The 15,833-nt window shown below is 37.0% G+C and overlaps 1 protein-coding gene across 1 annotated transcript in view; it reads right to left on the bottom strand.

The window, feature by feature from the left end:
- LOC121429813 (glypican-5-like) overlaps positions 1–12,492 on the bottom strand; it is a 50,317-nt gene extending 37,825 nt beyond the window's left edge. The window contains exon 1 of the mRNA XM_041627051.1: positions 12,047–12,492. Coding sequence (XP_041482985.1) covers positions 12,047–12,209 — 163 coding nt within the window. The 5' untranslated portion in view covers positions 12,210–12,492. The remainder of the gene's footprint in view (positions 1–12,046) is intronic.
- Between the last annotated feature and the right edge of the window lie 3,341 nt (positions 12,493–15,833).

Raw genomic sequence — 15,833 nt, 5'->3', positions numbered from 1 at the left:
ACTTTCACGAGGATTTTTCCAAGGTCGCAGGTATTTTGGCGATGTGAAAGCAAAATTACGGGAACTTTTAGCCCAGCGTATTGTTGGTCGTCGTTGGGCGCGGGAGCTGTGGGTGGCTGCTGGGCTAGTGATTTTGAATCCCGCACCTTGCCTGCTTATCAGACCATACTGCGCATGCTCGTAACTTCGGGAACTTATCCCGAAGGGTATGTTTCAGGGCAGTGTGAATGCAGGAATAATTAACGGGTATTTTTCAGCCTAAAAAAGTTCTCGTAATTTAACGGGAATTCTTGTGATCGAGGCGGTTTGAAACCACCTAGAGTGATGGTTCAAAAAGAAAGAGAGACAAGGGGTGTGTGAGTATGAGCAGATGAAGGAAGACAAAAAAAGGAAAGATGGACTGAGAAGATATGAGAGCAGAAAAAAGATAAAATAGTAAGAGAGAAAATGACAATTATCGGGTGGATATGGAGCACATTATCACTTTATCACTATTGCATAAAACCCACGCTCTTTTGTTGCCAGCCAAGTCCCAATTTGGAAAGCTACAATAGAAATGCAATAACATTCCTCACAGAAGCTCTAAAGTGTCAATTTTTAATGAAACGGATATGTTCGAGCGGAGGCGGGCGTGAAAACACGTAATTTGTGCTTTACAACTAGAAGATGGTAATGAACAGAGAGGGATTTAAAGGTGATATTCCATTAGACTGATTTTGATAAGCTTCATAGATCAAAACCTTTTGGCGCTTCTCGAGTAAATAGTCCAAATTAAAAAACTCCAAACTCCCATTATCTTGAGTCATTTTTTAAATTAGCATGGCATTCATGCAAGAGTTTGTATTGATATTATAAATGTTTCATGTACATAATTAGGCATTCCTGTTTCTATTGGGGAAAAGTGAGGAACTTAACCAGGAACAATTTTGTATGAATTCCATAGGTTATTTGGGGGCAATGGCTTGCGAGTGCACAACCATGCTCATTGATTCTGTTGTAAATAAAAGCATAATTAAAGAAACTTTTCATAAACACTGAAAAAACAATAACCTAAAACCAGATCTTTATTTACTTTCTAAACCTATACCAACATAAAAAGGTGCATTTTTGTTTGTTTTCGAACAAGAGTGGTACATTGAGGATGTGAATATATGAGAAATGTTCAAATTACACTTGGAGCTTTAACATACCACCACCAAACATTATCAAAAATAACAACCTTAAATGTGTTTCAGCTTTAATAAACATGAATAGGTGTTTAACTCTTTGCACGCTGAATTAATTTTTGGGGGTAATGATTACAATTGTTTCCATGTTATTTTCTTTAATTCAAAATATCCATATTGCACCATTGATAATTACACAGTAGAAAATAAATTATACAATGCTGTTCACTATATGAACCTTACAGAAATTGTTTAAACAGTTTAAACAACTGTTTAAATCTTAAGCAACAAAGTTTAATTTTCAATATCTAATTGTCAATAAATTAAACATGATTGTTTAAACATTTATGAGTTAAACAAATACTGTAAGGTTTATATAGTAAATAGTGTTGTATAAAATCTTAAACAATGTTTTTACTGTGTATAATTATTGTATAGATGTCATCCAAGACCTATTACCTTTTATTACATGTAGCTTCTCTAATTTGAAGGTAGGGGAGGAAATTAATTATTATTATTGTTGAATTTAATTGTACGAATGTGCAAAATTGCAACATAAGCATGCAAAGGGTTAAACTATAAACTTAACACTTTTGTACATGTACACCACAGTCCTCTATTCTAAAACAGTGTTGCAATGTACTATTTCTTACAAAAATGCAATAGGCCTTTATGTATCCACTATAATATGAAAGATACTAAACTTGTCTATTCTACTAAAAATACAAAATCAAGCTTTACTAACAATACGACTCCACTTCTTCACAATCACAAATTCTTACACTTTTGTAGTGAAGACAATTCTCTTTATTTAGAGGATAAAAATGGGGGTCTTGTGTGCCCCTCTGAGCTCTCCCCTGTAAATGGGGATTAGGATGACCCCAAAAGGGGAAAGAACCATCTCTGTGTCTCTGTGAGCATGATTATTCTTAGATCCTATTATTCAAAACAGAATAATGTTTTGTTTGTATAATATCCAAGGGGATCAGAATAGAAGTAAAATTGAAAAGAAAAGATAAAAGCTAAAACTTTAGAAGAAAGCAACAAAAGGGGAAATTCCTTCTTTTTATATTCTGCCACTTGTTAATTTCTTTCTTTTCTTTGTTCCTTGAATGGCTAAGGGGGGCTTTTTTATCCATATACAAAAGAAAATAAACAATTGTGTATCCCTATTGAAGGATTTTAGTACACTACTATCTATTCTCTATTCTCTTGATTTTTAAAAGCGAACATGTATTGGATGTGAAACATAACAATACCCCTTTTATCTGTGAAATACTGATGCTACATGTACCGTAAGTAACGGTGTATTAACAGCACCCGTGTATTAACCGCACCCCCAACTTTGGACTAAAAAAAAAAAAAAAAAAAATTCTTCTCACATTTGCATGCATATTTGAAGTACAAAGAAACAAAATCTAAGTTTTTAAAATTCAAAGTATCCAAAGAGATTACCGGTACGCGGAATCTGCTGTTCTTGATCAATTCATCTACAAATGTTAGAAAGAAAGAACGGTCCCGACAATATTGGCAATTTACACACTCACCTCACAGTCACAGTGTACACACACACAGCACTGCCATTACATTGCAAACTACGATACAGTACCAGTCATGCCAGTACATGACTACATCTTATCAAATTATGATCTGTCTTTCCCAGCGTAGGAGGAACAAACATTCACATTTCTTGCATCGTAACCTCACAATCACTTTCAGAAATTTGATGTCTTAGCATGAATTTTGGATACGGGATTATAGGAAGGTTCAAGAAACAAAGAAATTAACATTTTTTCCAGTTGTTTTTTACGGCTTCGTGCTGTCTCTCTCGTGCATGGTTTACATGGTATCTTCTGAAAAGCAAACAGGAAGGAAAAAAAACAAGCTGGCGCGAAATGGGATTTTGAATAGCGCCAGCTTCAGTCGCACTATAACCACATTACAACGCAATCTCTAAGCAGCTCATTCAAATACTCTCTCTCACAAAATATTACCGAGTGTGCTTGGCGTTTCTTTCAAATTAGCCAGGGAACTTCACTACTTTGAATCGAGAATAAAGTCAAAATTAGTGTCATGAAGGTGGGTGCGTTTGTTATGGACAACATTTAATTAAGATCGTAATTCGCTTCCCATTACCCGCGGCTCATACCCCTCTAAATGACATTGCCTGGGCGGCTACGCCCGGCCACTCGATGTGTTGTGAACTGGCAGACATCGTACATGTACGGGAGGGGTTACGGCGGGCTGGCTCAGACCCGTCACCGTGTATAAACCGCACCCCCGACTTTTGCTTCTATCCCGCCGAGAAAAAGGTGCGGTTAATACACCGTTACTTACGGTATGTCAATGAACATAAGAAGGTAAATTGTACGTTCTTCTATATACATGTACCAGCAACTACTATTTTGGGTTGTTTAAGAAAGCAGCTTCATAATGTAGAAAAAATAGCTACTTCTTTTGAAATAGGATGTCTAAAAGTAATTTTCCATGGTAGATTGCTTTGTTGGGTGCAGCCGATGAGTCTGACAAGTTCATCTCTGTAAACACATGGCCTTTATACACATTGATAACTTTATACAGGTCTATCTATGGTTACAGATAGCCAAAAGCAAAAATTAAGATAAGATACTGCACAAACAAATTATATTTATGTTAACTTTTATTTACTATTTTGATTTGTTTTCTTTGATCTGTTGTCAGGGCAACTTAGGAAGGATGGGTTGGGGGAGGGTACATGAAGGGGCAGTTTGAGCTTTTTCGGTCTGTATAAATTTTATCATTGATGCCATAATGTTAAACTCGACAGCCACTCGTCATGTACTGCATACCCATCAAAACACACAGGTTGCTCTGTGTTAATACAGTGAGATGAAACACCAGAACTGCCAATGTTGGTATCCAGATTAAGAAATCAGAATAAAAAGGATGATAATATAATATGATATTTTCACGAATTTCTCCCATGTGTACATGGATGTTCTATAAAATTTTCAAATTGTCAAATGCACTTTAATCTATGGGGTGCTAAAAAGGCAGTGTGAATAAAGTGTTTAAAGAGAGCAGGAGGTGGGGGAGGTTTACACTACATGTACATGGCTACATGACTCATGAAAAGAACCTTGCAAGATTTGATGTCCTTTTCCAGCTCTAAAAATACAAATAAAAGAAGCAAGCTGAGGGGGTGCTGGATTAGGATTTAGGAAGGAAGAATTTTCTTATTAATCATGTCTTTTATTTCACTTCTCAGTTGGTGCCCATCGCCTTTTGAAAACATGGAAAGAAATCCGAGGCTTCTCTGTTCCTGTCTGGCAAAGACTTCATGCAGGTCGGGGCTAAACAGGCAACACAGAATGTGTCGTTGGGTGATTGAATAGACCGTGATGCTGTGAGCAGCCATGCAGGGGGGTGACGAAGAGGTGAGGGTGGTAGCTAGGAACCAAGGAATTCCAACAAAGGGGGAAAAGAATACACCCCTACCAGCTCTTGGAGGATTAATAGAAATACAACCCTCGTAAAGAAAATATAACCACAATGTATTGAGGGTGAAAAAATGGTTGTTCAAGTGTTGGGGAAAGATGAGCAAGGGAAGGAACAAGTGCAAAGGAAGAGAAGAGAGAGGATAGAATATTAAACAGGATGACGTCAAATGGTTGGAAAACTAAACCCAAAGAGTTCAAAAAGGGAGCAAAAAGGGATTTGATACCAAGTTTCTTTTATAGGTCTCTCTAAGCAAAAAGTTCCTGCATTAATACTTTTTGAATGGTAAAAGCTCTTGGGCTCTTGCTTAATCATAAACTCTCACACTGGGACATCCACAATAGGATTTCACAAATTCCCTTTATATAATTGCTAAGGTAAGAAGTCAATCGTGGTGCGAGATCTCCCTGATATCTTCTAGTCACAATACTCTGTAATTTTCCGAGCCAGCAATGATGAGCACAGGCATGTATTGATTGCCGTCCCGCTAACTTTGGTCCGAAGCTGAAATCGAAACTCCAGCATTGCTTGGCGATTTGTTATTGTCTTGCACATGACACTTGCTGTCTTAATAACCTGCTTTTAATCGGTGCCGTAATCCCAATAGGATTTTGCAACACAGCAAATCAATATTTAAATACAAAAACTCCAGCATTCCGGGCTTAAGCGTGAGGTGAGTCATGAACCACTGGATATTGGATTTTAAGGTTGGGGTGTGCGGACAATAATGAATCCTCAATAAGAAGCAGGGGAAACGGCACAAGAGAAATTGATGAAGGAATTGAAAAGGAAGCTTAAAGGTTGTTCTATGAAAGACTGGAGGTCACATTACCAAGTCATTAAGACATTTCTAAATGCTCACGTCACCCCTCAATTATCTTCAATTGATGAATGCATTGATCATCATCGATATAGTTTGATGATACTGTGACAATGTACCATGCAAATTACTTTGGAGTAGGAAAAAGGTGGAAGCTGGGCATGGGAAAAGTGGAATCTGTTCTCTCTATCATGCATGTAATGAACATGTGAGAGAAGTTTCTGGCAGTGGCGTAACTTTGGGGCAAATGTTCCTAGTGACAATTTATTTTGGGGGGAATGCAGAAAGAAAAATATCCCATAACAAAATTTGAACAAAATAAGTAAGAAACCACTTGTGGTAGCTGTCGGAAGAGGCAGAATTTCAGCTGTTGTCCCAGCATTAGAACATCCAAGTTTTCAGTCCTTTTCTTTCGTAAAAGATGCCACTGGTTTCTGTCCACCTCATCTGATGTGGTTTACATCTATAACTTCAGGGAGAATGCATTAGTTCACACAAGCTGTAGACTACACTTTAATTTGTTGTCAAGGAATCATTTTTTTTTAAACTTCTACAGTGCGCTGTTATCAAGCTGGATGTTTACTGGCCAAATACACTTGTCATTAACCCTAAACCAACGTCAAATACCCCCTACTTCAATAGTCATAAAAGGCTCATTACTTTATTGAAGTTTCAAAGTGCAATGGGTTTCCGATGCTAAGAATATGTTTGTTAGTAATCACTGGGATATTCTTTTAAAAGAGTGACCTGTATTCTCAATGTTTTTCCCGGTCGTGAATTAAAACGTACAATTTAGAATTCTATTTCATGAAATTGGAAAAACACGATTTATTTTTACTAAAGAAAAAAAGTCTAATTTACATTACAAATAATAAGGAGTTGGTTTTCCTCATTCTTGGGGTCCTGGGAAAATGGGAGGGGGGGGGGTACTGTGTCCCCCTGGGAATCTGGTAGGTATGGCAGAAATGTATTAAACCAAATTGACCTGCAGTTTGAATTTAACCCTCCTTTTTGGGGCTTGTCAATTTTTCCTAGAACAAAATCTTTTTGTAGCAAAACCTTTTTTTTGTTGACACCTGACAAATTTAAACTTTTATAATTGCTCCCAAGGCCCTGCTCATCGTTTTTATAATGATGTTCTATTTTCGTGATTTCATAAAGTTTTCACTGCTCAAACAGACTTGGTAATGGGAGGGAAAGGATGGGTAATATTCGCCAGTAGCTCTGCTACTCCCGTCGTTTCCTCCCTTGCACGCTCAATGAAATCGAACATCGTGACATACCACCGCCCTAAAATCATCAAGTCAAACCCTCTTGTCTCCATCGCCCCAATTACCAACAGGATCCCCATAAAACGGGAGCAGATATCAATTCTAATACCGTTCTGTCATTTTAAGTGGGCAAGCGTATGACATTCCTTATTGGAAAATGAGAAAGCGTGCAATAAATGGGCATTTGTCTTCATGAAAGAAGGGACCATGGACGGGACTAACCAACACTCCCTTTGGGCTGCTTTACTGGCAAGGAAATTCATCAAAGCCCATTGTGCACAACAAGGCTATTATAGAGAAGAGCGAGAGAAGGACCTCTTCTTGAATAAAATATGGGGTAAATACATACTGTATAGAAAGAAAGAGGGGGTAATATAGAGGGGAAAAGGGGGATGAAAGCAAACTTCATTACCTGTTTTATTGACAGTCATGTGATAATGTGTTTGCTTGGGATGTATTTAGACACCAGAAATTAAACAGAACATTTACAGAGGATAAGAGGGTGAAAGGGAAGGAGGGGGTAGCGGGGGAAATCTATAGGGAGTATTAAACAGAGAAGGGAACAAGGAGAACATGTCGAAGAAAAGAGAGAGAGGGGATGGGTTTCTAAAACGAGAGAGGCAAAGTGAAGAAATTAAATGAAAGGAGGGATGGAATGCATGCAGTCAGTGTTGAATCAAGATAGTATATCATCTTGGTTCAGAAGAGATTTTTTTAACAAACAGAAGAAAACGAAATATAACAGACAGTGAGTTAGGTCTGGGTAGGAAGAATTAGGATGATGGAGTTTGTCCAATTAAATGTGTCAAAAAAATATCAAGGGATATCATCATCTCATAAATTACTCCAATATTATATTTTCAATAAATTTGCCAACTTCATTGATGATACAAAGACAAGGATGAAAAGGCCTTTCTTATAGAGAAGAAGAATGCCTGACAAATATTATGAATTATGCTACAGAATTTACCTGGGTTAAATAAATTTGTCGCCATTCAACCAACTAATCATTCATTTTGGTGCCATCCTAAAGAAACAGTTATTGTATTTGAAATCAAAGATATAGATCTGACCACAAAGAGACAAATTCGACTTGCAAGAAAATATATATATCGCGAATGAGCAATGCACCACATACATCTCAGTCTCCTCTCATAAAATGCATAACCAGAACTTCTTCCCATAAATCCATCCACGATGAATAAAGCTCACAAGAGCAAAAATTCTAAGCTTGATTTCACCTTGAGGCATTATTTTCGATGTATTCAAACAAACTTATTTTTCATTTTTGGGGCCCCTTTGTGGCAGTGTTCTCACCTGCTTGCATAGGCAGAGCAGACATCCATCACTGCATTGTGCCCATGCAGCGCGTTGAGAAATGCAAAGATTCTCCATGTACCTATTCAATATCTCTCACAACAGTCCCACTAACCTGAATTGACGTTGACAAGAATACATTTGTCAATTTGTTCACAAATTAATGCATTTAGAGCCATTTCTGTCACAGGAATCGCTGACAGATCTACAGAGTAGGAAAAAGTCGATCGTAGAGATCTACACCTTGTGTGCGTGCGAGTAAATGCTGGGAAATTTTCGATGCAGGATTTCGGGAATGGTGGTGTTTGAATGTTCTTTTCAATTTTATTGTTGGGTCTAAGAATGTACTTTGAATTGTATGTTGACAAGTCCGTATTGTAGGCTGGGCTATTAGGTGTAAAGAAATGAGAAGTTGAATCACATTACATCATTTCTCTGCATAGCAACAGAAGATGTCATCGTTTCTCTTGAGAAAAGAATTAAGACCTAAACTTAGAAGGGTAATACTCTATATTATTATCATATCACTTTTTGACACATATGATCAGCAATGTCTAGACATAGGGACATTATTTTTTTTTTAAAGGTGATGTACTCCGGCTTCTGCTCATTCCAAATTTGAAGTCTATATGGTAATTCAATCAGGACTATTTTTGCATTTTACAGGGGGGGGGTTACATCATACAATGTAAGGGATATCTATGCAATTTACAGGGACAATTTATGCAATTACAGGGGCAATATTTGCATATTACAGGGACATTTTTCGCAAATTAAAGGAACTATTTTTTACACTTACAGCTCTTGGCTATTTTTGGACCCAAATCATCCCAAGCAATGTGTTTTTTTCAATTGGTGTGTAGGTGTGTATAAAACGGTTGTGCACATACAGTTGGCTACCCCCCTTTATCAAATAAAACTATGCTATTTCCATGTCTAAATAGGGTATCATATAACTGCAATACAGTATCATGAATATATGAGTAATAAAAATAAACTTTTAATCAACTTAACCCCAGTTTAAAACTGACAATCTGATTCTCATGTCAGCTGGTATGGTACGAGACAGATTTTTCAAAGAAACTCTTCAACAATGTCATGTGAAATCAACCACATTTCCACTGGATCAGCTTTAAATCAAACTTTGAAATTATAGAAAACAAAACCTGTGGGCAGACACGTAGGAAACTGCAGTAAATGAAGTAAAAATGTAAACTTCCAGGTGGGGGCAGGACAAAAGCAGAAGAGGAAAACCAGTCTGTGAGCGACTAGACATTCCCACTTGATTTCAAACAGATGTGGGCCGGTATGAAAGTAGGGTCGACCCCTTCTGCGGAGAGCATTTCTTCCAGCATTGAAAGACAAAAGATTTCACAAGAATTTAATTTGTTTCATTGGAACATCACAGACGGTCTACGATTTCAGAAAGTTCTCAATGTAGAAAGAAAAAATGAAGTTGTGCCAATTTTCCAAAATACTTTCATATTCGGAGAGTGTTTGATTTCTAAAAAGGACTAAGTCATATGTCTTGTTCATTAATAAACGCGGATGGATCTGCATTACTATTTCAATACAAATAGAATTTCATGTAAATGCTCATTTGGCAGGCTAAGCTTAAAGGTAACGTGAAAGATAATCTCTGAAAATTCTCCGATCTAAAGGCAGCACCAATTGAATGATCCTCTACACTGCAAAAAGCAATGGCATTAAAACTACACCACCAGTACGATGACATATGACACTAAGCACTTTAAACTTGTGTTAAATTCATTAAGTTACATGTAGTTCAATAGTGTTAACACTTTCCTCTTCCTATTTCAACACCATTACTGTTGAGTGTTAAAATTACACCACCAGTATTCTAAGAGAACTACACCAAGCATTGTACACCAAATATATCCATGGAGTTAGTTCACTAACATTGGTGTTCAAGTATAACACATTCTACTTGCTATTCTAACACTTAGGTGTTAAATTATTCAAACACCATGGTGTATATTTAACACCAAAGTGTGTGGTCCTTTTGGAAAAAAATGACTGGTGGTGTTGTTTGTAACACCATAATTTTGAACTGTGTACATGTGTACCATCAGCAGAACAAGGCTGAATAACCCATTTTAAGCTGTTAAGAAAAATAAGAGTTTACAACTCGATAAAGCATGAAAAGTTAACAACTACATGGGTCAGAGAATTTCAGCACATAATGAAAATACATGCAGTACCATTAACTATAGATAACATTGTTTTAAATATGACTGATGAATGGGAAAAAAGGAAATCTTTACAGTTTACCAAACTTTGTGGTTTATTTTGATGTGTTTCAAAGTGTTGACAGGAAAAGAAGTTCAGGGCACTCTTAAACAGATTACGGAGAGAAAAACATGTGGTCCTTGCAATCTGCTCAGGAAATTGCACTTACAAACAAGAAACATGAATGAGATAATGTTGTTCTTTTCAGTACTGACATTTTCCTTCCTTTTGTGTATAATTTCATAGGATAACCTCAGGAAAATTACTATATTGATAAGCCCATTCTCTAATTTCTTTTGGCAAATCTCTATTATTTTTACCTTTCTTTAGCATGTTTAGCACTGGGTCTCTTATCTACCATCCACCATCTAGTAGGATCCACACTTAAACTCTCTCTCTCTCTTCAAGTTTATCCTTGGTGTATTAGTAGGCAAGCAGGTAAACCACACATGGAAATCCTATAATTGACACCATACATTGTTGGGATGGTGAGAATTTACTCAATTATATTTCTTGTTCTCATCTTCGAGGAATGGATTTATGACTCAATTCAACTACAAGAAAGTCAGAAACAACATCTGATGAACACATGGCAGAAATAGTACGAGCTGTAGTGTGTATTGAACTAAATAGGATATATAATGTATTATCTCTTCTTTGAAATACTTACGCATGTACAAAGCATGTCTTTACCCTATTAAAGACAGAGAAATAGACTTAGGCTAGCACTTTCATTCATGATCAAATCTAAATATATAACTTACATTGTAAGTTAGAGTCTTATCAATGTTGATAAAGAAAAAAGTGTAAAAACGTCTCCCCATTTCACTTTTTGCTCTTCCCCTTTTCCATTCTCTTCCCAGTTTCTCTTCTGTACTTCTTTCCCCTCTTCTCCTTTTTCCCTGTGATGCCCTCTTCTGTTTCACTTTCTTCCCTTTCTTTTCTTCCTTCTCTCTCTCTCTTGCTCCTTATTTTCTGTCTTCTGGACATGATCTTGTCACCTTTACATTTCTTTCTCTCCATAGAAAAGAGACATCATTTTTTTACTTGGTATATCTAGAAATAATGTATTCAATTGTAATTGTCACTTTTAATCAAAAATGTTATTAATGAAATAATAGGCTTATCACTTTTGTACATACCTTTTAGCTTTCCTATCCCAAATTTAGCGAGTATGAAAATAACTTTAAGTACATCTAAAAAACAAGTATCAATTTGCCCTGGTTAAAACAAAAACAGATGTCCCCCTGATTGGGTAAAAACTTTGGTGAAATTCCTGAATAACTATGCATTTGATTTAATGGCAACAACCAAATTACCAAGGCACAAAAACTGGGTGGCAGAAATCGTGTTCATTTGATCATGCAAAGAAAGCGGGAGTATAATGTGAAAATACCGCTACAAATTCGAGTCAGTCAACACCTTTACAACAACCCTAAAAAAGCTATCATCGCATGTAATCTAACGTCAGGGGTTGGCTTGGAGTAATGGTAAAATCAGACCTATCGGGGCCGGACGGCGGCGATTGACGAGGCGGGCGGGGAGAAGCGAAACCCCCACGGCCGCCCGATCGCTTTCACGTTGGTTCTTGTGTCAACTTTCATTCAGGGGCTTTCTCCACGGACACCGTCCTGTTTTGAAAGCCGATGAATGCGGCAGGGTCGCGCGGTGAGGACGAAAGCCTCCCACGGGCGGTGAGGCAAGATCGAGTTTTGAAAAGAAAGGCAAAAGTAGATGTAACTTACCATTTACAGGATTTTGAGGTATTTCCGTGTAATATCTAAACTGAAATTTACTGAGTTCCGAGTATACATTAGTACATGTTGTCAAAGTATTTGCTTTGCCAATATTCAGTCTCGTGGAAATAAGAGTTAAAATTGTGAGAATGATGAGTCCCAGGCGATCCATTTTCAGGTATCCTCCTCAAACTTGTTGACAGAATTACAACAGAAAAGCCGCAGAAAAGTTCTTCAGGGTATCTAAAGATGATGAAAAAACTTCACGATGAATTATTGATGGCTTGATCAAACGACATCATAACATAAATGCCTCGAACGATAACATTTCAAGGGTCCTCCTTGACTGATAACAAGAAAATACACTATACAAGATCGTGGAAGAGAAATTGATGAATGAAATAGATCTTCCCAGTTCCCCTACCGCATGCACACCGCACTGTGTAACGTTAGTTCCGTAGAGCTTTTGTTGGTCAAAGAATTTACGGTCCATTGAGTAGCGATATCCGAGATAGAATGAAACCACTCAATAAAGATTATACCACTCGAGAAATAGGGGGATACTGTTCGTGGTCCCAACCAAAACGCGATGCTTGTGCCCTGCTTATGTCAAATTCCCTCCGAAAATAGTGATTTTGACCAAAATTTTATGAATAAAAAGCATGTTCTTCATATGGTATCCTAAACGATTGTAATAATAACCTCTTATCATTTTCTGAGTTTTTCACCAACTTTTGAAAGTTTTGAAAGATCCGTTAAGATAATGAACTCGTCTAATCCATTATTGATTGGTAGTTTTCTGAAAATCAACCTGCATGTCCTGGGAAATACAAGTTTCGTTTTCTGAAATCGATATAAAGATTGAAGTCCCACGTTCATTCTTTGGGATTATCCATCATAACAGTATACGTGTTGTTTGAAACATTACAAACGCCTATTCTCTACTTTCTTAAAAGTATGCCAATAATCACTAATTCATTGGGTTAAATAAGTATATTGCTTGGAATACATTAGTGGCGTAATATCCAAAATTTGAGGGGGCGCAACTTTGCATAATTATGTGACAAAATTTCATAAAGGTCCCGATCAAGAAGCGAGCTAACACAATACTGATGATATAAAAACAATGATAATATCAAGATTTTTAAGTAATATTCAGAAAACAACATCACATCTTTCATTTCTCCCTTTTCTTTCTTCTTTCCCTTTCTGATTATTTTCTAGTTTATCTTGGTCGTTGAACGCTTTTAGGGGGTCATGCCCTCGTGCCCCCCCCCCCCCCGTATGCTTTTTCGAGTAAATGACAGAAAGGGGTATGGTCCCATGTAAGTCTAATTAAATCAATTATATGCTATTAAACCATCGAAGAAAGAAAATAAATGGATGAGAAAATACAGTAGACTAATCCTTCATTACCTTATTTTATCAATTAAAAAATGTCCGATTAAAAGTTTTATAAACAGACCACCACCCCCCCCCCCTAAAAAAATCACTTTGAGACTGATAAGGGCCCCGTTCCATAAAATTTTCCATTAGATATGTAACTTTGCCATCCAATGGTAAGAGCAATGATAACGTTGATCGACAGCCAATCAAAATCAAGGATTTCATGGTACATGTAGTTGCCATTGGATGGCAAAGTTACCATGGCAACTATATGCAACGGGGTCCAGGGTTGTAATTTCAAAACGACACATAACATACTTTTTTTACATCAAAATACAACGAACCACGTGATGGTAATCCATTTTTTAATCCAGTTGTGCCCTAAAATAACAAGTATGCTAAATCATCCATATCAAGTATCAGTTAATATTCATAATCCGATATTTCAATTTCAGTCTACTTTTAGTGTATTCATTTGGTTTGTTTATATTTTATGATCAGCCACCCACTTTAATCATGTTCATGTTTTAGTAGCTTTCATAATGGTCCGATCATCACAATTATTGCTTGATTGTGTGGAATGTTGGCTCTAATCACATTATTGCTTTGTATTTTATGAGTTAAATGAATTGAATGTAAATGTTGAATTTCTGGTTCCCTTTTTATATACCCCAACGAAACGAGGGAATAAGGAGAGAAGAATCGTGAAAGTAACGCTATAACAGTACATGGAAAATATCTCGATTAGAATCTCAGTGTGCAAACGACAATCCGAATAGCCTAGTTTTTTTTCGCGGGGGGGGGGGCGGTCTCATCAGCCCCATCCCTGCAGCAAGACACCATGTTTGGAAAAGTTGAAATTGCTCTAATTTCATGTTTCAATGACAAATAATTGCTCAAAGGAAAGGTATATGTAATTCTATATTGTCTCCCTCCATCCACTTTCGTGTCCAGGCTTGATTCGCTACTTTCAAAAGGAACCATCCCATCATCACCTTTCTTCCTTTCTTTTGTATCTGATTTCTTTTATTGAAACGATAGACTTATCGAATGCGTCATTTTCTTGATTTAGGAGAGTGAAGATTCTGCACACCGCCTCCGGAGGACATCGGAACAATAAAAACCCAGAGACATGACCCATTAGCTCTACGATGTTCCACTTTTGTTCCGTTTTAAATCACTTTCATCCCCCTTTTCAATCCTCCTGTATTGCAAACCGATTTTAATGTCTTAATTAGGTTCTTTCATAAAACGTTAATTATACGCTGGTTAGGTCGAAAAGGAACTTAATACTTTCCTTCTTCCCCGGCTTTGGGCTGCATGAGTAATGACAGGGAATGACATTATGTTTTAAAAGGGCTTGTGTTCAAACCCCAACAAAGGGCCGTAATCCACAATGTTCATGTATGTACATGTAGGCCTATTCTTGGCCAATGAAGCTTTTAAATGACAAAGGACAAGGGCTGGACTCACTTTCTTAATAGAGGGATGTCTTTTGTAGTTAATCTCGGATCCAGCAACAATTAAAACAACCTCAGCTGCTCGATGTGTGCACGCTTTCCTGTTTAATCATGACAGAATCGCGTTGGATCCTTTGAAATTTAATTCTTTGTGAGTTATTGAAGATGTTCGGGACTTTGGGGGTGGGCCTTTTATTTTCCACATTCCGTATTTTCAATCTCCTTACAACTCTTTGGTGGTCTAATTGGGGATTAGATCCTGGATTAGCAGTTAGTGACGTATTGGGAGTTAATCTGCGAAACAAGCTGCTTGTTCTCTTCTATAATTATGCTTGAAAGAAAGACCGATACTGTTTTCATCTTTCATTCTCTTCCTCTTCATTTTTCGGAGAAGGAAGGTCTTAAATAATGTTGAAAGAATAGGCCTACAAATCAGAGATGACCAGAATTCACTGAGCGGGAAAAAAAGGCAAAAGGATGATTATGTTAATCATTCAAGTTTTAGAATTCAACACGTTGCTCTATATTTTACCGGAAGAGATTTAAAATGTTGAACATGTTTTTTAAGAAAAAGCCGAAGATTTTTTTTTTCAAACCAGTCATTATTTTTCAAATATACTTTTAATGTACTCACTATGCGAATCATTTCTACTTATCTTAATATGACGTTCGACAAATTCCATGGTTGTTCACGGGCATAACATATTGCTTTGCAGTTAAAAGATAGACATATTTTACTGCTGAGTCGGTGAATTTGATTAGGATACAAAATATAATTATTACCGGTCCGTACAAGCTTTTAGGAGCTTGGTTCATTTTGTTCATTCTTGTCGACAAAAAGTCGAACAGGGAAGGAGAATGGGCCGGCATTTTGTCTGATCGAAAATTCGACAAAAATTGTTATCACGATTCAGACTCTACACAAATTTAACTGAGATGGCGCTATTGCC

Source organism: Lytechinus variegatus, chromosome 16 (genome assembly GCF_018143015.1).
Source record: "Lytechinus variegatus isolate NC3 chromosome 16, Lvar_3.0, whole genome shotgun sequence".
NCBI classification, from domain to species: domain Eukaryota; kingdom Metazoa; phylum Echinodermata; class Echinoidea; order Temnopleuroida; family Toxopneustidae; genus Lytechinus; species Lytechinus variegatus.
Note: the sequence above shows the minus strand (reverse complement) of the source record. Positions and strands in the feature narration are given on the sequence as shown.